Source organism: Lithobates pipiens, unplaced genomic scaffold, assembly GCF_037356315.1.
Source record: "Lithobates pipiens isolate NorthernLeopardFrog02 unplaced genomic scaffold, aLitPip1_a1.2 Scaffold_16, whole genome shotgun sequence".
NCBI classification, from domain to species: domain Eukaryota; kingdom Metazoa; phylum Chordata; class Amphibia; order Anura; family Ranidae; genus Lithobates; species Lithobates pipiens.
Window position 1 is genome coordinate 441735400 of NW_027507748.1, and position 21906 is coordinate 441757305.

General features: G+C 45.5%; 1 protein-coding gene across 1 annotated transcript in view; it reads right to left on the reverse strand.

Moving 5' to 3' along the window:
* CFAP97D2 (CFAP97 domain containing 2) overlaps positions 1-21906 on the reverse strand; it is a 52550-nt gene that overhangs the window by 20690 nt on the left and 9954 nt on the right. Inside the window, exons 2-3 of the mRNA XM_077482699.1 lie at positions 21117-21197; positions 2582-2700 (exon numbers count right to left, since the gene is read on the reverse strand). Coding sequence (XP_077338825.1) covers positions 2582-2700; positions 21117-21197 — 200 coding nt within the window. The remainder of the gene's footprint in view (positions 1-2581; positions 2701-21116; positions 21198-21906) is intronic.

The window sequence follows — 21906 nt, forward strand, 5'->3', positions numbered from 1 at the left end:
CATACCTAATTGTAGGATACGATCATTAGGCATTTTGACAGCTGTCCCACTACATGTACAGTATATCTGTAATGAATGTTTTGTACCTTTAATCACAAAATAGTAGACTTGTGTTCCAATTTAGTCTGCGACTTATAGACTAAGTCCACCTTTTGCAAAAAAATGATAAAAATGCACCCACATTTGCAGAAAAATTGTGCATTTATCATTTTTATTTGCATGCTGTATGAGCTTGCAAATCATTGCAACTGGGATCAGTGGATTGTGGGTTCAATGCACAAGCTCCTGCAGCTCTGTGTCTGTACTGAGGTATGGACTTTTGGTTACTGAGCTGGAGGAAGTGTTGATTGACTGTGAGTGCAGTATCACTGCACTTGTGTTCCATTGATAACTACAAGTTCCTCCGCTGTGGTGGCAGATGGGACTTGATGGGCTCAATTCCCACCTATGCAGTTTTCTTTTAAGCGTTTCTACAGTGGTTTTTGTGTTTTTTTAACCACGATTTTGATGCGATTTTACTGCAATTTGTGTTTTTATGCTTTTTTTTTCAGGGCAAATTTGTCGTAGGGCAGATTAAAAAATGCAAAACAGCAGTAAAAACGCACTACATGCTTTTTTGCAACTTCCCCATGGAAGTCTATTGAACCAAAAAAAGAACCGTTTTGTGTTTCCCTGAAAAGTCCCTGATCCTTTTCAAAAACACAGAGGCACAAAAACGCATTGGTGTCAATGGAGCCTTATAATCCATTTGCAGATTGCAGATCTTTGTGAATAAATGATGCAGCTGTGCGGGCAGAATCAAGCCCAGTGATGCAAAAATGTAAAAAGTGACAGATTGGGATGAAAATAGGAGGGATGGGTTCGGCTTGGCACCAAGTTTCATGTTAAACCCTGAATTTTGGTGTATAACTTGGTATAAAAAGTGGACTTAGCCTTTAGGTAACTTTATATTTGAAAGAATAAAACATTTGTGGGTTTTAACAATCATATACATTTTATTTTTTGTGTGTAACTGGGGCCTTCAGGGCGGGACTTTGCCTACATGTGTTGTTGTTCAGTTGTTTAGTTGTGTTCGACTTTTTGTGACCTCATGGACCATAGCATGTCAGGCCTTTCTGTCCTCCACTGCCTCCTGGATTCTGCTTAACCACTTGTCGACTGCTGTCAGCCATACATTACTTTGAATTTCCCACAGTACGAGCACACCGACGGCAGCACGTGCGCCTGCCGCAAGCTCCGTGACCGTGCCCGCGGGACCCGCGGACTTGATCACTGCTGGGATACCCGCGATCGCGTCCCGGAGCTGAAGAACGGGGTGATGCCGATGTAAACAGCATCTCCCCGTTCTGCCTAGTGACAGGACACTGATCGTCTGCTCCCTGTCATCGGGAGCAGCGATCAGTGTCATGTCACTGCTAGCCCATCCCCCAGACAGTTAGAATCACTCCCCCAGGGCACACTTAACCCCTCCCCACCCCCTAGTGGTTAACCCCTTCACTGCCATTGACATTTTTACAGTAATCAATGCAATTTTATAGTATAATAAGTATTAATGCCAACGGTCCCAAAAATGTGTCAAAATTGTCTGATGTGCCCCAATAAGGTCGCAGTCAGAATAAAAATCGCTTATCGCTGCCATTACTAGTAAAAAAAATGATTAATAAAAATGCCATAAAACTATCCCCTATTTTGTAGACACTATAACTTTTGCGCAAACCAATCAAACGCTTATTGCGATTTTTTATTATCAAAAATATGTAGAATTTTGTTTATAGTGCAAAAAATAAAAACTGCAGAGGTGATCAAATAGCACCAAAAGAAAGCTCTATTTATGGGAAAAAAAGGACTTCAATTTTGTTTGGGAGCCGCGTCGCAATTGTCAGTTAAAGCGACGCAGTGCCGAATCGCAAAAAAGTGCTCTGGTCAGGAAGGGGGTAAATCCTTCCGGGCTGAAGTGGTTAACTTCATGTCCGTTTTTTCGATATGATGCTATCTATCCATCTTGTTTTCTTCCACGTTTCTCAGCATCATCTTTTTAAAATGAGTCCTCTGTTCGCATTAGGTAGCCAAAGTATTCGAGTTTCAGCTTCAGGATCTGACCTTCCAGTGAATATTCAAGGTTGATTTCCCTCAAGATTGACTGGTTTGATCTTCTTGCCATCCAACAGACTTTCAAGAGTCTTCTTCAACACCAGTGTTCAAAAGCATCAATTCTTTTTTTCCCCACATACTTTGGGCTAAAAGCACGATTCTGTCTTATTTCAGAAACTTGGGAGTATGTATTTGTTGACCATATATAAAATACATAACTTACATGGTTTAGGTGGGAACAGTCAACAGTCCTCATCTGCCATTACATTGTAAAGGCCGTTTACATTTCCTTTGACCTATGTAGAATTTTGTTCCAGATTCAGAAAACAAAGAATACAGAACAGAACTTACCTCTAGGACAGCAGGGGCAGGAGATGAAGAAAAAGGACTTCAGATAAATATATCTGCAGCATCTAAATGGTTGCATATAAGCTATAGAAGCACAATGCACATCTATTGCTGTGTACATTTATTGTGTTTTTCTTTTTACCTTTTGGTTACATAACTATTTTTGTTGTCAAGTCTTCCTTTTGTTCTCATTATAGTTGACATTTTCTCCAACAATAAATGGTTATCTCTTTCAATAGTTGAAAGCCGCTCCTCTTCGAGCTACAGCAAATTAAGAGAATGCAATTTAGAATACTTTCTTTTTAATCTTAATTAGTAGACAAAGTTATAAAACACAGATCGTGGAACCTTTGCATGCAAGATTGTAGTGTATATGTCTGCTATGCAGCAAGGTGTCTAATGATCTCCTTGTGGCATCAGAGCAGCTGGTAAGGAACTAATTTAATCATTTGTGGTGATTTCTTTTGGGAGCACTTTTTCTTCAGTGGTGTACAATATCATTCCTTCACAGCAAAGAAAGAGGAACCATTGATGTTTAGAAAAACTGAGCACCTTTTTGCACCGTATATATCTGTCTATATAAATATTTTATAAATAAATAAATATATATATATATATGCGCATCCGGAAAGTTCACTTCACACAGCACTTCAATTTTTCCACATTTTGTTAAGTTACAATGTTACAGCCTTAATCCAAAATGGATTCAATTAAATATTTTCCCCAAAATTCTACAAACAATACCCCATAATGACAACGTGAAAAACGTTTGTTTGAAATCTTTGCAATTATATATATATATAATCACATGTATATAAGTATTCACAGCCTTTGCTCAATACTTTGTTAAAGCACCTTTGGAACCAATTACAGCCTTAAAGAGGAAGTCAACTCTCCCACTCTGATTCATCTTTTCATTTAGTCCATTATAATAAGTAATTATGAGACTATAGCCACTGTAATCCAGCTCAAATCGCATATTACTTACTGTTTAAAGAAACTTTAAAAAACTTGTTTCCAGGGGTTAGGCAGCTCCATCTTAAGTATTGTTTTCTGAGTCCACAGTGGAGTGTATTTCCGCCCTTACATTGAGCACTTCCTGTACTGTTAACCAAACCTCCTTCTCAATCCAATGTTTCTATGGCAACCCTGCTTCCCTGTTCATAGCTGACTTGTTTATTTCATAGTATTTACTTGTGCTGATTACCTAGTGTTTGCCTGTATGAGTCCTATCAGCTTCAGCTGATAAGACTGCAGTACTGCTGTCCCATGCCCTGGTTTACACTGTATGTGAGGTCACATGATCACATGGTGTGTAGAAGGAAGCTCTGAGTGATTAGCAGCCTGCTGGGAGTTCAGTGTTGTGTGCCGTAGGAAGTCCTGATAACAGATAGATAAGACATAGAGAGTGTGCGGTAAATCAGGGGATATCTGGGCATGCTCAGTGACGTCATTCTAAAGAACAAAAAGGATTACAAAAATACTAAGCAAGTAAGGAGATATCTACAAGCAGAGTTCATTAGGGTTTTTTATGCTGATTCACATGGGACAAAGTTGTAGGGGAGGGTTTACAACCGCTTTAAGTCAATTTGAGTATGATGCTACAAGCATGCGCCGTAGACAGCTTTGACTGTATTTTAGTAAATATCTCCTAAACCGTGTAGGTTTAGGAGATATTTCTTGGACCTACAGGTAAGCCTTAATCTAGGCTTACCTGTAGGTCAAAGGGGTTTGTAAGGGTTTGCAACCATTTTAAGCTCCACCAGGTTGGACGGGGAGCGTCGGTGCACAGCCATTTTAAGATCTCTCCAGAGATGTTCAATCAAGTTCAAGTCGGGGCCCTGGCTGGGCCACTCAAGAACATTCACAGAGTTGTCCCGTAGCCACTCCTTTGTTATTTTGGCTGTGTGATTAGGGTCTTTGTCCAAATGTACATAAGTATTCACAGTCTTTGCCATGACACTCAAAATTGAGCTCAGGTGCATCCGGTTTCCACTGATCATCCTTTCTGATTTCTGGTTTCTGCAACTTGATTGGAGTCAACCTGTGGTAAATTCAGTTGATTGGACATGATTTGGAAAGGCACACACCTGTCTACGTAAGGTCCCACAGTTAACAGTGCATGTCAGAGCACAAACCAAGCCAGGAAGCCCAAGGAATTGTCTGTAGACCTTCGAGACAGGATTGTATTGAGGCACAGATCTGGGGAAGGGTATAGAAAAATGTCTTCAGCATTGGAACCACACCACATGGACTCTTCCTAGAGTGGGCCTCCCAGGCTTACTGAGCATTCAGGGGAGAAGGGCCTTAGTCAGGAAGGTGACCAAGACCTCAATGGTCACTCTGACATAGCATCACCATTTTTTTGTGGAGAGAGGAGAACCTTCCAGAGGAATAACAATCTCTGCAGCACTTCACCAACCAAACCTGTATGGTAGAGTGGCCAGACAGAAGCCACTCCTCAGTATAAGGCACATGACAGCCTGCCTGGAGTTTGCCAAAAGGCACCTGAAGGATAGTGATGGCCGAACGGTTCGCCCGGCGGTCGTTTCGCGGCGAATTTCCGACATTCGCGGTCCGCACGTTCGAACGCCTTTTTCCGTCGTTCGCCGCGGCGGACTTACGTGTTTAATGTATACAAGAACTTTAACCTTTGGTGACACGTTTATCATGTGATACAGGACAGCCAATTGAGACATGACAGCACATGGACACTTGTACATTCCCCCTAACCTATAAATACACCCGATCCGGTGGCCATTTTACATTCTTTCTTCTGTTAAGATAGGGACAGGTTCCTGTGTGGAGTAGGGAGAGATAAACCACTAGCTATTTGGTACACAAAAGTTCTTTTCAGGACTGGTATAGGTGTTAGGTGTTGATAGGTTTGCTGTGCTGCTGATTCTTGCAGCAGCCTGAGTGTCTTTTGTTAGTTTAGAGAAAGGGAAAGGACGGTGTATGCTACAGGGACAGCCAGATTAGTCTTTCATCATCATCATCATCATCATCATCATTAGCTGTTACTATCAAGGTCCACAAAAGAGCTGTTCCAGTAACCACTAATCGTTCTCTTTTTTTGCCAATTTGTATAGGGACAGGAAGGAAGCAGTGTTGTCAGGCAGTGAGGGTAATTTTAAAGACTTGCTGTTATTATTAGTTCCACAAAGGTTCTTTTCAGGACTGGTATCAGTGGTACAGTAATAGGCTTGTACATGTATAATATTCTTTCTTCCAAATATAGAAAGGATATTATACTTGACTGCTGCCCTTCTGCTGCAGTCTGCTAAACATTCACAACTCACTTGTTCCACAAAAGTTCTTATAAGGACTGGTAACTTGGTATAGGGTGCTACGGTACATAGGCTTGAGTGCGGTACAGTCTGCTGTTCTGTAAGGACCGCTATCGGTCCACAATAGATAGGGTTGACGTGCACCACTGCTGACCGCTGCCCTATACTGCAGCAGTCCTTCAGCGGTATAGGGACTGACGTACAGTCTGCTAATCACTAACACACAACCTGCTTGTTCCACAAAAGTTCTTATAAGGACTGGTAACTTGGTATAGGGTGCTACGGTACATAGGCTTGAGTGCGGTACAGTCTGCTGTTCTGTAAGGACCGCTATCGGTCCACAATAGATAGGGTTGACGTGCACCACTGCTGACCGCTGCCCTATACTGCAGCAGTCCTTCAGCGGTATAGGGACTGACGTACAGTCTGCTAAAAACTAATACACAACCTGCTTGGTCCACAAAAGTTCTTATAAGGACTGGTAACTTGGTATAGGGTGCTACGGTACATAGGCTTGAGTGCGGTACAGTCTGCTGTTCTGTAAGGACCGCTATCGGTCCACAATAGATAGGGTTGACGTGCACCACTGCTGACCGCTCACCTATACTGCAGCAGTCCTTCAGCGGTATAGGGACTGACGTACAGTCTGCTAAACACTAATACACAACCTGCTTGTTCCACAAAAGTTCTTATAAGGACTGGTAACTTGGTATAGGGTGCTACGGTACATAGGCTTGAGTGCGGTACAGTCTGCTGTTCTGTAAGGACCGCTATCGGTCCACAATAGATAGGGTTGACGTGCACCACTGCTGACCGCTCACCTATACTGCAGCAGTCCTTCAGCGGTATAGGGACTGACGTACAGTCTGCTAAAAACTAATACACAACCTGCTTGGTCCACAAAAGTTCTTATAAGGACTGGTAACTTGGTATAGGGTGCTACGGTACATAGGCTTGAGTGCGGTACAGTCTGCTGTTCTGTAAGGACCGCTATCGGTCCACAATAGATAGGGTTGACGTGCACCACTGCTGACCGCTCACCTATACTGCAGCAGTCCTTCAGCGGTATAGGGACTGACGTACAGTCTGCTAAAAACTAATACACAACCTGCTTGGTCCACAAAAGTTCTTATAAGGACTGGTAACTTGGTATAGGGTGCTACGGTACATAGGCTTGAGTGCGGTACAGTCTGCTGTTCTGTAAGGACCGCTATCGGTCCACAATAGATAGGGTTGACGTGCACCACTGCTGACCGCTCACCTATACTGCAGCAGTCCTTCAGCGGTATAGGGACTGACGTACAGTCTGCTAAACACTAATACACAACCTGCTTGTTCCACAAAAGTTCTTATAAGGACTGGTAACTTGGTATAGGGTGCTACGGTACATAGGCTTGAGTGCGGTACAGTCTGCTGTTCTGTAAGGACCGCTATCGGTCCACAATAGATAGGGTTGACGTGCACCACTGCTGACCGCTCACCTATACTGCAGCAGTCCTTCAGCGGTATAGGGACTGACGTACAGTCTGCTAATCACTAACACACAACCTGCTTGTTCCACAAAAGTTCTTATAAGGACTGGTAACTTGGTATAGGGTGCTACGGTACATAGGCTTGAGTGCGGTACAGTCTGCTGTTCTGTAAGGACCGCTATCGGTCCACAATAGATAGGGTTGACGTGCACCACTGCTGACCGCTCACCTATACTGCAGCAGTCCTTCAGCGGTATAGGGACTGACGTACAGTCTGCTAAACACTAATACACAACCTGCTTGTTCCACAAAAGTTCTTATAAGGACTGGTAACTTGGTATAGGGTGCTACGGTACATAGGCTTGAGTGCGGTACAGTCTGCTGTTCTGTAAGGACCGCTATCGGTCCACAATAGATAGGGTTGACGTGCACCACTGCTGACCGCTCACCTATACTGCAGCAGTCCTTCAGCGGTATAGGGACTGACGTACAGTCTGCTAATCACTAACACACAACCTGCTTGTTCCACAAAAGTTCTTATAAGGACTGGTAACTTGGTATAGGGTGCTACGGTACATAGGCTTGAGTGCGGTACAGTCTGCTGTTCTGTAAGGACCGCTATCGGTCCACAATAGATAGGGTTGACGTGCACCACTGCTGACCGCTCACCTATACTGCAGCAGTCCTTCAGCGGTATAGGGACTGACGTACAGTCTGCTAAACACTAATACACAACCTGCTTGTTCCACAAAAGTTCTTATAAGGACTGGTAACTTGGTATAGGGTGCTACGGTACATAGGCTTGAGTGCGGTACAGTCTGCTGTTCTGTAAGGACCGCTATCGGTCCACAATAGATAGGGTTGACGTGCACCACTGCTGACCGCTGCCCTATACTGCAGCAGTCCTTCAGCGGTATAGGGACTGACGTACAGTCTGCTAAACACTAATACACAACCTGCTTGGTCCACAAAAGTTCTTATAAGGACTGGTAACTTGGTATAGGGTGCTACGGTACATAGGCTTGAGTGCGGTACAGTCTGCTGTTCTGTAAGGACCGCTATAGGTCCACAATAGATAGGGTTGACGTGCACCACTGCTGACCGCTCACCTATACTGCAGCAGTCCTTCAGCGGTATAGGGACTAAGAGTTTTGTCACAGGGTCATTTAAAAAATGACATGCAGAGGAAGAGGCAGGCCCTTCCGCAGGGGTGGTAGGGGTAGGGCAGGAGCAACAGGCTTGAGCCAAAGTGGGAAGTTGCAGAAGGTGCGTTCAATTACTTTAAAGGATGCACCAGACTTGGTTGAGTGGCTCGCTCAGCCTTACTCTTCTGCACCCTCCTCATCCTCTCGATCTGCACCCTCTTCTTCACTCTCTGCTATGTGCACCCCCAAAGACACTACCACCAACAACACGACCACCACCACCACCACCACATACCTTCCGCTTGAGTCACTGGAATTATTTTCCGATCCATATCAAGAGGACATTTCTGATGCGCAGCCACTCTTGGTATTGGATCAGGAAGAGGAGGTAGCAACAAGCGCTACTCAGCAGTCTGACGCCAGTACCCAGATCAGCCCAAGGAGGAGGTTGGTCCCCGGTGTTGCTGCCTACTCCGAGATCTCTACTTATAGCGGTGGGGAAGGTGACGTTGATGATGACGTGTCTAGTGATGTCACGTGGGTGCCCACAAGAGAGGAAGAGGAGGGGAGTTCAGAGGGAGATATGGACCAGCAGATAGGGAGGAGAAGCAGCAATGACTTACATTGCACAGCAGGGACAAAGCAGACTGCAAATGTATCAGGAGCGAGTCATCGACCATGTACGGTCACATCTGGCGCTCCCAGGACACCGGCACATGGCTCCGCAGTGTGGGCTTTTTTTAACGTGTCCGCTGCTGACAATAGCGTTGCCATCTGCAATCTTTGCAGTCAACGCGTTAGTCGCGGTAAGCCCAATACTCACCTAGGGACGACCGCCTTAAGAAGGCACATGAGCAGCCATCACCGAGCCCAGTGGGAGCAACGGAACACACAAAGCCACACTGCAGGCTCTCACCGTCCAGCCTCGTCTTCTACTTCTCCTTCTCCTCTCTCCTCACAATTGTCCTCCACTCCACCTTCCATCACGCCAAGCTCACATTTTTCTGCAAAAAGGCAGGCTTCCGTGGGCCTAATGTTTGAGCGTAAAAAAATGATGATGCCGGATAACCCTCTTGCCCAACGGTTGGCGGCTGGCTTGTCAGAACTCATAGCCCGCCAACTACTGCCATATAAACTGGTGGACTCGGAGGCCTTTCGCAAATTTGTGGCCATTGGAACACCACAATGGAAGGTCCCAGGAAGGAAGTATTTCTCAGAGAAGGGCATCCCAGAGCTATATGGCCATGTTCAGCGGCAAGTGAATGTATCTCTGGCACACAGTGTCGGTGCCAAGATACATCTGACCACAGACACGTGGTCTAGCAAACACGGGCAGGGAAGGTATATCAGTTTTACTGCCCACTGGGTGAACCTTCTGACGGCCGTCAAGCATGTAACCCGTGGCACCCGTGTAGATTTGGTTTTACCGCCACGGATTGCATGCAGGCCTGACTCTTCTTCTCCTCCTCCTACTCCATCCTCCTCCCTCTCCTCCTCAGCTGCCTCCTCCTTTTCCGCTGCTAGCGTCTCTTCCACTGCACCGCCCAAGCTCCCCAGAACCTATTCCACATGCCAGGTGAGACGTTGCCATGCCGTGCTGCGTCTGTTGTGCCTGGAAGCAAAGAGCCACACTGGCCCGGCACTCCTTTCAGCTTTGCGTTCACAGGCAGATGAGTGGCTAACACCGCTCAATTTGACAGTTGGTAAAGTGGTGTGTGACAACGGTGCCAATCTGCTTAGCGCATTGAAACAGGGCAAAATCACGCACGTGCCGTGCATGGCACACGTCTTAAACTTGGTCGTGCAGCGATTCCTTGTCAAATACCCTGGGGTCCAGGACATCTTGCGGCAGGCAAGGAAAATCTCGGCCCATTTCAGAAGATCTTACACGGCCATGGCTCGCCTTGCTGACATTCAGCGGCGACACCATCTGCCGGTCAGACGTCTTATTTGCGATTGCCCGACGCGATGGAACTCAACCTTCTATATGCTTGATAGGCTGCTCCAGCAGAAACGTGCAGTTAACGTCTACCTGTATGAACTCTGCGAAAGAAACGGTTCTGGGGAGCTGGGTTTTTTTTCACCGCGCCAGTGGCTGCTCATGCGCGACACATGCAGACTTCTGCGGCCATTTGAGGAGATCACCAAACTGGTCAGTCGCAGCCATGGCGCCATCAGTGACATGGTACCTTATGCCTTCTTTCTGGAGCGTGCATTGCGTCGTGTCATTGATCAGGCTGTGGAGGAGCAGGAGCGGGAAGATGAGGAAGTCGCAATGCTGGATGAATTCCCAGGGGGGGCTACTCTATCTGAGACAAGTCAACAACAGGAGTCTGATGAGGAGTCAGAGGAGGATGGTGCCGGGGCGGATGAGCAGGAGCAAGAAGAGCATGCTTTAAACCTTTCTGGGATCCCTGTTGTGCGAGGATGGGGAGAGGAGAATGAAGAGGACGACATTATCCTGGATGATGAGCAGGAGCCAGGCCACCACACCGCTTCCACTTTAGTGCAAATGGGGGCCTTCATGCTCCAGTGTTTTAATAGGGACCCCCGTATAAAAAGCATGAGGGTCAAGGACCAGTACTGGGTGGCAACGTACTTAGACCCCCGGTACAAACACAAAATGGCGGAAATGTTACCGCCGTCGCAGAGGGCTGTCAGAATGCAGCACTTCCAGGCCTTGCTTCGAGAAATGCTGCATTCTGCTTTTGCGTGCGCTGGCAGAGGAGCAATTCCCACTCCCAGAGAAGGATTTGCGGGTACCAATCCAACAGCGCCTGCAAGAAGAGGCCGGTTTGAAGATGTGTTGGTGACTTCGGATATGAGGTCATTCTTTCAGCCGACCCATCGACAGGTGTCATCCGGATCCAGCATCAGGGAACGCCTAGACCGTCAGGTGTCCGACTACATTGGGTTAACGGCCGATGTGGACGCTCTGAGGAGTGATGAACCCCTAGACTACTGGGTGGGCAGGCTTGACCTCTGGCCAGAGCTTGCCCAATTTGCAATCGAACTGTTGGCTTGCCCCTCATCCAGTGTCCTGTCCGAAAGGACGTTCAGCGCAGCAGGGGGGATTGTGACCGATAAGCGTACTCGCCTAGCTCACCACAGTGTTAACTACCTCACATTTCTAAAAATGAATGAGGCATGGATCTCGGAGGAATTCAACACATGTGACCAGTAGACCATGTATATGTCTATAAACTATTTTTTTAATCAAGCACACAGACCTTCTTAATTCATTTGGCTCACTTCCTTGACCCAAAAAAGCACACCGTACTATATGCCCCTACCCTCCTCTTTGAAGAGGTTGAGCGGTGTCATATTTCTACTGGGGCTGCTTATGATATCCCTGTGCTGTGCTGACTTCCTCCTGGGGGTTCTTATTATGAAGGGATCACACTATCCCTGTGCTGTGCTGACTTCCTCCTGGGGGTTCTTATTATGAGGGGATCACACCATCCCTGTGCTGTGCTGACTTCCTCCTGGGGCTGCTTACGGTGCTGCTGTCAGTGCTGTATGTCACGGTGCTGCTGTCAGCGCTGTATGTCACGGTGCTGCTGTCAGCGCTGTATGTCACGGTGCTGCTGTCAGCGCTGTATGTCACGGTGCTGCTGTCAGCGCTGTATGTCACGGTGCTGCTGTCAGCGCTGTATGTCACGGTGCTGCTGTCAGCGCTGTATGTCACGGTGCTGCTGTCAGCGCTGTATGTCACGGTGCTGCTGTCAGCGCTGTATGTCACGGTGCTGCTGTCAGCGCTGTATGTCACGGTGCTGCTGTCAGCGCTGTATGTCACGGTGCTGCTGTCAGTGCTCTGTATTACGGTGCTGCTGTCAGATGCCTCTATCACGGTGCATGTGTCATTCCGGTATGTCACGCTGCTGGTGATCATCTCCTGCACCCTCTTCTTTGCCTACCCTGGTCCCTGACCTTCCCTCTCCTCCATTGCCTTCATTAGCTCCATAGTCCTGAATTGTTAGAACAATTTCCCAAATAAAATAAAAATGCTTGTAGTTATCGATCCCAAATTCACCTCATACATGTATTATGTCATTGTCCAGATGGTGGGACTACGTTTTACCCCCTAATAATTACCACGTGGCCGCAAATTCGACATGAAGGTTTGCAAAGTTCGCCTCCCATTGAAGTCAATGGGGCCCGCGGCGAACGGTCGGTTTCGCGAACGTTTGGGTCCGTTCGCATTTCGCGTTCGCGAAACGTCCCGTCGGAAGTTCGTCCATCACTACTGAAGGACTCTCAGGCCATGAGGAACAAAAATCTCTGGTCTGTTGAAACAAAAATTGAAATTTTTGGCCTGAATGGCAAGTGTCATATCTGGAGGAAACCAGGCACCGCTCATCACCTGACCAATGCCATCACTACAGCATCCCTCCCAACATTTTGAGATGGGAATGAGGGACACCTACTAGCAAATGTATGTAGGCATAGGACATCCCTGCCACACCCCCTTAAAGGAGAATTAACCTAAAAAAAAGGTTAATTAAAGAGCTTTTTTTTTACCACTCCTATTCCTTTATATTGGCTTTTAAAATTTACAAATGCAGCCATTTAGAATTTGGATAAAAGGTTTAGCGCTAGGAAACACTTTTTGAAAGATAAAAAGTGCACTCTATATACAACTATATAGATCAGACAAAAATGAGGGACAAATGATGGGGAAAGAGGGACAGAGTGACATTGCTCCAAATCAGGGACAGTCCTTCAAAATCAGGGACAGTTGAGAGCTATGCTACAGTGAAGCATGTGGGGACGTTTTATAGTAGCAGGAACTGGGAGACTAGTCAGGAATCGAGGGAGAGATGAATGCAGCAATGTACAGAGACATCTTTGATGAAAACTTGCTCCAGAGTGCTCTGACCCTAAGCACCCAGCCAAGATAACAAAGAAGAGGCTACAGAACAACTCTGTGAATATCTTTGAGTAGCCCAGATAGAGCCCACACTTGAACCAGATTTAACATCTCTGGAGAGATCTGAAAATGGCTGTGTACCAACGCTCCAACCTGATGGAGCTTGAGAGGTCCTGCAAAGAAGAATGGGAGAAACTGCCCAAAAATAGGTGTGCCAAGCTTGTAGCATCATACTCAAAAAGACTTGAGGATGTAATTGGTGCCAAAGTATTGAGCAAAGGCTGCGAATACTTATATACATGTGATTTTTTTTGTTTTTTATTTTTAATATATTTGCAAAGATTTCAAACAAATTTTTTAATTTTTTCACGTTGTCATTATGGGGTATTGTTTGTAGAATGTTTAGTAAAATAATGAATTTAATCAATTTGAAATAAGACTGTAGCATAACAAAATGTGGAAAAAGTGAAGAGCTGTATATATTTTTTATAACATTTTTCGCACTGTGTTTGCACAATTTATATGGACTTTATTTGCACAGATATGTCAATTTGGGATGCGTTCATCAAATTTTTAATACACTTTTATTGTGACTCTTATGTTATTTATTAACTTATACCTAGCACAAGGATAGCACACTTTTAATTATTGTTTGGTTGGAATATAATAAACAAGTGGGTAAAATTTGGCTCAGTTAAAGCTGAACTCCAGAGTAAGCAAATATTGTCTCAATACAAGAGGCATATGTATTCTAATATGAATCTTGGTGTGCTTTGTGTATTTTTTTTAGCTATGTGCAGTATCCAATAGTTTCCCTTTCTCTGTCAGAGCCATTTTGCTTTCCATGCACACTTGTTTAAATGGCCTGATGATTAGTTAAAACTCCCAAACATGATAGATATAGTGTCCTGCCCTAGGCTGGATAAATATAATTTTTGGTGGTGCTGTACCAGCTGAGTAGAAATCTGTTTTCTAGATTCGGTCAGTAGGAGGGTCAGCCACTGGGTTAAGAATATTTTTCTGAAATCAGCCAATCCCTGGGAGGGGCCTCCCAGAAAGTGGCTGGGGAGATTACAAATGTTTGGGAGGGTTGTTCAGAGGACTGTGACTGCTATTACAGAGTCTCAGATGGACTGGCCATCCCCTCTACCTCTAAGTAAGACTTCTGCTGAAGGATTTTTGCTTCAGAATCTCTTCTTCTGTGCCTGATGGTGCTTTTGGAGTATTCTGCACCCTAATCACTCTCTCCCGTTTAATTACTGCAATACGTTTACAAAAAGACATCCCCTAGACTGAGCCTGTGCTACTTAGGACTGGCAGCTGATGCACAGGTAAGGGAGACCTGGGTCACTTCCAGTGGCCCCTCCGGGGGGTATGCGCTACAAATAGTTTGTAAAAGCAGAGACCCTTGAAAATAAAATTCTGGCAGTTGCAGTTTTTTTATGTCCATGATATTAGCATAACTAATATAAAATGTTACATTTAGTGCATAAAAATCATAATGTATTGCCCAAAATTTGGTAAATTATTATAAATTAGTTTTTTTTTTGAATAAGTACATAACCAAACATGTCAAACCCTAAAACTACTGCTACTTTAATAGCTTGTTTGTGTTTGAGACACATTTGGGATGATGCTAGATCCCAAGTTAATTGAGATTACGATTGAATCAGTATTCAAGAATCTATATTGACTTTAGATCATGTTACCTGTTACTGTGGCTGACTAATTTTCCTCCACATTAGCTCATCTCCACATACATTATGTTATCAGAAGCTATACAAAATTGATTGCTAACCATGTTGATGCACTTCCATGGTTTTAGCTGTTAGGGTGCCACCTGCAGTTTACAGGTGGGATTGCAGGAACAATAGCCTATAAATTGGCGGGTGATAGGTGGTCCTAAGGAAGCCTGCAATAACAGGAAGAGGGCAAAACGCGTAGACTGTAGCTTCCATGCTACAGGTTCAGAAACACTCAGAATGACTTTTCATTGAGTACATTGAGACATATGTGGATCTACACTGCTGAAGTTGGAGTGAACACGAGCAACGCCAGCAGCATATCTCTGAGACTTATGCCCCGTACACACGGTTTGACTTTCCGACGGAAAATGTGCGATCGGATCGCGTTGTCAGAAAATCAGATTGCGTGTGGTCTCCATCGGACTTTTTCCGACATTTACGACATTTCTGACACACAAAGTTTGAGAGCTGGATCTAAAATTTTCCGAGAACAAAATGCAATCGTTTAAATTCCGATCGTGTGTAGACAATTCCGACGGACAAAGTGCCATGCATGCTCAGAATAAATTACGAGATGAAAGCTGTTGGCTATTGGCCCGTTTATAGTCCCCTCGTACGTGTTCTACATCAACGCGTTCAGAACGATTGGATTTTGCAACAACTTTGTGCGGCCGTGTGTTTGCTAGACAAGTTTGGGCCAAAATCCATTGGAAAAAATCAAACGTATTTTGTCGTTGGAAAGTCCGACTGTGTGTAGAGGGCATAAGTGTCTCTTATGGAGTTCAACATGAGCCACGACTGAGCCTTCCCTGATTGGCACCAGCCTACTGACAGTGAGTTCACATGCCTACAGGAGCAACATTTTGACTGGCTGGCCTGTCGTGGCCCGGACTGTGTGTTTGCCCATCTGGAATTTGTGGATCATACAGCGTCCTAACTCTATGCTGGGGAGGAGCTCTGATTATAGGAATGAACAGCTCACATGTACTTCCCCGTTGTCTAAGTTTGCAATAATTGTAAAATCTGCTGGCGTGGCAGCCTGTAAATTTCATGGGAATCATTGTATCATTAGCAAATGCTACTTTTGTGACTTTGGAATTGAGCCATCTCACTTTACGTATCCAGGCTGAGCTCCCACAACACCAAGGGATGGATCTATGTATCCCTGTATTAATCAAACTGCTATCACTTTGTGTAGATATTTAACCTACTAGTCACTAGTCACTTGGTGACAGTTTATTATTGAGTTTATGTATCTATGCCCTCATAGATTATGTTTAGTCTTGTTTATGCTCACATGTTTTTTTATGCTATAGCTTTTTTTGCTAGATGCTATTTTGTTAATGAGCTGTTGTGCAGTCACTAATATATGTTAATTCCTTGGTATATCCCATGTTTATTGATATATAGTTTTTGATATATTGTTTGGTTTGAGCTTGGGAGTATTGAAGGAGTTCACTGAGATTTAGCGACTACATATTAGGAATTAGCCATTTTGCAGCCAGAACTTGGAGAGTCCTCAAGTTGTACAGTTTTGGGGTATCCCATGCTCCCTAGACTGTTTTCTAAACCAGTGAACGAATGAAGAACATACTGTGCGCCTGGCTATGTTTCTACTACAAAGGGGGAAACAGAATCAATTCCACCAGCTGCTCTTTAGTTAGTAGGTGCGCTATAAGTGTAAATGGGGCTGTGGTATGGATGTGTCTTTTGGTTACATACTGTGTGCTAAAAGGTGTCCCTCATTATCATTTCAGCGAGTTGGATGGTATGGGCACAGGACTGTCTAGGCACGCTCACAGCCCACTAAGTATACTGCTTATTTGTTAGGAGAAATTCAGAAAAAATTTACATTTTAAGGCCTCATGTACCATGCAGCTGGTAAACGGACGTTTAGGAGCATTTGGGCATTTTTTTTTGGCAGCTCCTGAACTCTCCTCAATGTTATCTTATGGGTACATGTACACTCAGGCGTTTATTGCATTCAGGACGGTAGTTTAGTGGTATTTAAAATGCAAAATGCTTGTAACAGTTTGTAAACGCATCTAAACGCGGTAACCCACGTTTATATGTGTTTTTTTTATCTGCGTTTTCAATGGGGAAAAATTTTCAGAGAGATTGATTTTCCAGCATTGTGGGCATTTTGGACTGGCTACTAAGGTTATCTATGAAAAACGCCGCTAAGCGCGGCATGTAAAAGTGCCAAAACTGACATTTTTAACTGTTGGTTACTAGCTGTCAACTTCCAGCATTCAGAAGAGGTTTTCAAACGTCCTGTATACATGAAGCCTTAGGGTACTGTTTAGGCACAGTTAACATTTCTGATTATTCTTTATAACATGGTAAATCATCTCAGTTCAGCTCATCTTCAAAGTATAACTAAAGGCAAAACTTTTTTACTTTTTTGAATAGAGTGGAGCAGGATTAGAACATCTGTCATGGTTTTATTGCTGCCTGTACCCCCTTTCGGGAAATTCACAGTCTCTATTGGTCCTGCCCATTATCACCAAATGTGAGAGTGAAAGAAATCCAAAGTTTGGGTTGTCACCAGAGCAGGAATAGAGGGGACATCTTCCAACGGAGAGACTTAAGCTGGATACACACTATCCAATTTTCTGTATGTTTTTTCCTTCAGATTTACCAAAACCATATAATATGAGCTTAACCTTAAAGAGGAGCTGCACCTAAAAAAAAAATATTAAAAGCCAGCAGCTACTAATATTGCAGCTGCTGACTTTTAATAAAATCACACTTACCTGTCCCAGGTTCCAGCGATGTCGGCGGCAGATGACGAGCGATCGCTCGTCTCGCTGCTGCCACCGCCGCCATCCTCTGTCAGGGAATCGGGAAGTGAAGCATGACGGCTTCACTGCCCGGTTCCCTACTGCGCATGCGCGAGTCGCGCTGCGCGTCTCTTATGGTCTCTGGGAACTGTGTGTTTCCCAGAACACAACGGGGGGCGGAGCGTCTGCGGGGGTCTGCGGCGGTCTGGCCGGAAGTGGGTGCAGTTACCTGGATTATCCAGGTAACTGCACCCCCCTCCCCCCTGAAAGGTGCCGATTGTGGCACCGGAGGGGGGGAGGGATAAGATTAGCGGAACTTCCCCTTTAGGGTGAAGAACCGCTTTAAAGCGGGAGTAAACCCGCTGACTTTTTATTTTTTTATTTTTTTTACACCTGTAAGGAAAAAGGCATAATGAGCTAGTATGCACGCATTATGAAATACTTACCTTGGAACGAGGCGCTGGCATCTCACTCGGTCCACGCCGAGGGAGATGACATGTTCTCTCGTCGTGTCTTCTGGGTATCGCGGCTCCGGCGCTGTGAGTGGCCGGAGCCACGGTGTCGTCACTCCCATGCATACACATGGGAGTTTTCTTCCCGGCAGGGTCTGGCGTCTGCCGGACTTTTATCCGAGAATCCCCAGAGCGCATGCGCCGCTGAAGTCAGCAGCTCATTGCGAGGGGAAAATCTCCTAAACCGTACAGGTTTAGGAGATATTCTTTTTAGTGATTTTTGCGCGTCCGAATTGCATACAGACTAACGCATTTTCGGATAGGAACTTTTTCCAACCGAAATATAGAGAACCTGCTCTCAATCTTTTGCTGGCTGGAATTCTGCCAGAAAAAGTCAGACGGATCATACACACGGTCGGAATTTCTGACCAAAAGCTCACATTTGACTTTTGCTGGCAGAATTTCTGGCATAAGTCTAGTGAAAACCAGGGATTCCCTAATTTTGGAGGGATTTTCTCTCACTTCCTGTTTTGGCTATGGGACAGGAAGTGACAAGATGCAAAATGACTCTTAGGCTGGGTTCACACCAGTGGCGGCCCATGCATTAAGGAAACACGGCTGCCGCCCCCTCTCTCCAGTCACCCCCCTCTATGTATTGTTTGTATTGTATGTTTTCATGCATTGCATGAATCTATGCATGGCTGCTGGTGAGGTGGGGGGGGTGTAAGGGTTCTGCAGGGGGTTGTTTGCTGCAGAAACCACCAGCCACCACTGGTTCACATATATGCAAATTGGATGTGGATTTCCCAGCATCCAATTTGCATGACAGAAGAATGTGACCGCCTCTCAATGGAGCTGGTTCACACAGCTCCGGGTCCACATTTAACCACTTTAGCCCCGGAAGGATTTACCCCCTTCCTGACCAGGCCATTTTTTGCGATACGGCACTGCGTCGCTTTAACTGACAATTGACATATGCAATGCTGTACCCAAACAAAATTGAAACCATATTGCGGTGGACAGATCGGACACTTTTTTCAGAGCTAAAAATAGCCACTGAATACTGTATACATGTCACTGGCAGGGAAGGGGTTAACACTAGGGGGCGATCGAGGGGTTACCTGTGTTCCCTCAGTATGTTCTAACTGTGGGAGGGGGGATGGGACTGCCCAGGGGAGGAGACTGATCGGTGTTCCTATATACTAGGAACACACACGATCTGTCTCCTCTCCCATGTCAGAACATGCATTTGTGTATTTACATACACAGATACTCCTTCTGGCTCTGTCAGGAGCGATCACATGTGCCCGGCAGATATCGCGGCTGCCTGGGCATGCGCATTGGCTCCTCATTACCGTGGCGGGTGGGTGCGCCCCCCCATACCCCTTAAAGCGGCCCCTGTACAGCTACAGCGATTCGCACAGGGGAGCCATTCTGCCGCCGTCAAGCAATCAGTTAGATCCTGTGCGTCTTTGGTACCAAATTCAGGCAAAAATTCAGACCTGATCTGCACCTGAATCAGAGAACAGGGATGCACCGGACCCCATGCTGTGAGCAGGGCTGCCTTCAGGGGGGTACAGCCCACACACTTGCAAGGGGCCGAGAGTCTAGAAGGGCCCGGGTGTCTGGTGGGGATGAGAGAAGGCAGGGAGGGGTGCATGAAAGCTCCGGGCTGAGCTGGCTTTCAGAATGTGTGCGAGTCAGCAGCTGCTACTGTGTCACTGACATTGAGCTCTTTGCTGCCACCTCTGGTAAATTCCAGCATGTGCATTTCTCATGTGTTTTGCACAAGAGCTGGGATCTGGAACAGCACTTTTCAAGTAAGGACTAATGTACAACTGAAGAGGAACGGGGGTGGGGTGGTGTAAATGTTTGTGTCTATGTACATATGTGTGTGTGCGCATGTGTGTGTCTGTGTACATGTGTGTGTGCCTATGTGCATGTGTGTGTCTTTGTACATATGTGTGTGCCTGTGTACATATCTGTGTGTGTGTGCCTATGTGCATGTGTACATGTGTGTGTCTGTGTACATATGTGCGTGTGCCTGTGTTCATGTGTAAATGTGTGTGTGTGCCTGTGTTCATGCGTACATGTGTGTGTGTGTGTGTGTCTGTGTATATATGCGAGTGTGTGCCTATGCACATGTGTGTGTGTATGTCTGTGTGCATATGTGTGTGCTTGTGTACGTGTGTGTGTGTGTGAGGGGGGCTTAGAGCATACAGATGTGAGGGGGGCTGAGAACATACAGATGTGAGGGGGGCTGAGAGTGTACAGGTGAGAGGGGGGCTGAGAGCGTACCGGTGAGAGGGGGGCATAGAGTGTACAGGTGAGAGGGGGGCTGAGTGCATATAAGTGTGAGGGGGCTGATAGCATACAGGTGTGAGGGGGCTGATAGCCTACAGGTGTGTGTGGGAGGCTGAGAGCGTACAGGTGTGACGGGGGATGAGAGCGTACAGGTGTGAGAGGGGCAGAGAGGGTACAGGTGAGAGGGGGAATGAGTGCATACAGGTGTGAGGGGGGCTGATAGCATACAGGTGTGAGGGGGGCTGATAGCATACAGGTGTGAGGGTGGCTGATAGCATACAGGTGTTAGGGGGCTGATAGCCTACAGGTGTGTGTGTGGGGGGCTGAGAATGTACAGGTGTGAGGGGGTCTAAGAACATACAGGTGTGAGGGGGGCTGCGAGCATACAGGTGTTAGGGGGGCTGAGAACATACAAGTGTAAGGGGGTTGAGAGGGTCTAAGAGCGTACAAGTGTGACTGGAGCTTCGAGCTTACAAAAGGTTTTGCCATTAGTTCTACTTTAATGAAAAAATAAAAAAAAAGAGATTTCTATGCCTATTATAGGATAGTTGAAATACACTGTATAGTAATAGTAATACCAGCTCAAGGAGGGAAAATAACATCCAGTCAGAATTACCTTTAGCTTCTTCAGTTTGAGATTAAGATGAACATATGTGTGAGGGCTGTTAGTATCCACCATCGGCTTGGCAGACTGCACCTAAAACAGGACATGATTTTTTATTAATAATGAATATGCTGTTTATTGCATTGTTGCAGTCAGTTTTATTTCTATGCTTCACTTATTTTACTTTGCAGCATTGAAATGCTTGCTGGCCTGGCGACTGCAGACATTAGGATCTAATACTCCTGGAAGTGTTGGATTCCTGTCACCTTAAATCGTTCAGTGGACATAAATGAATGCATTTTTTGTTCGTTTTTTTACATAAGTTCGGATTTATTATTCATTCGGCAGAAAATTTCCAAACTTGTTTTTCGTTTTTCGGCTCAATAACGTCCCAACAATTATCGATTTTGTGCCCATTAACTGTCTGAAAACGAACGAATTATCTAAATGACCGAATTTTAGTCGATTTTTCATATAGCGTATGGCAAGTATTATGCCCTGTACACACGGTCGGACTTTCCAATGGAAAATGTGCGATCGGATCTTGTTGTCGGAAAATACGTGTGTGGGCTCCATCGGACTTTCTCCATCGGAATTTCCGACACCCAAAGTTTGAGAGCAGAATCTAAAATTTTCCGACAGCAAAATCCGATCATTTAAATTCCAATCGTGTGTAGACAATTCCGATGGACAAAGTGCCACGCATGCTCAGAATAAATTACAAGACGAAAGCTATTGGCTGCTGCCCTCTTTATAGTCCCGTCGTACGTGTTATACATCACCGCGTTCACTAGACAAGCTG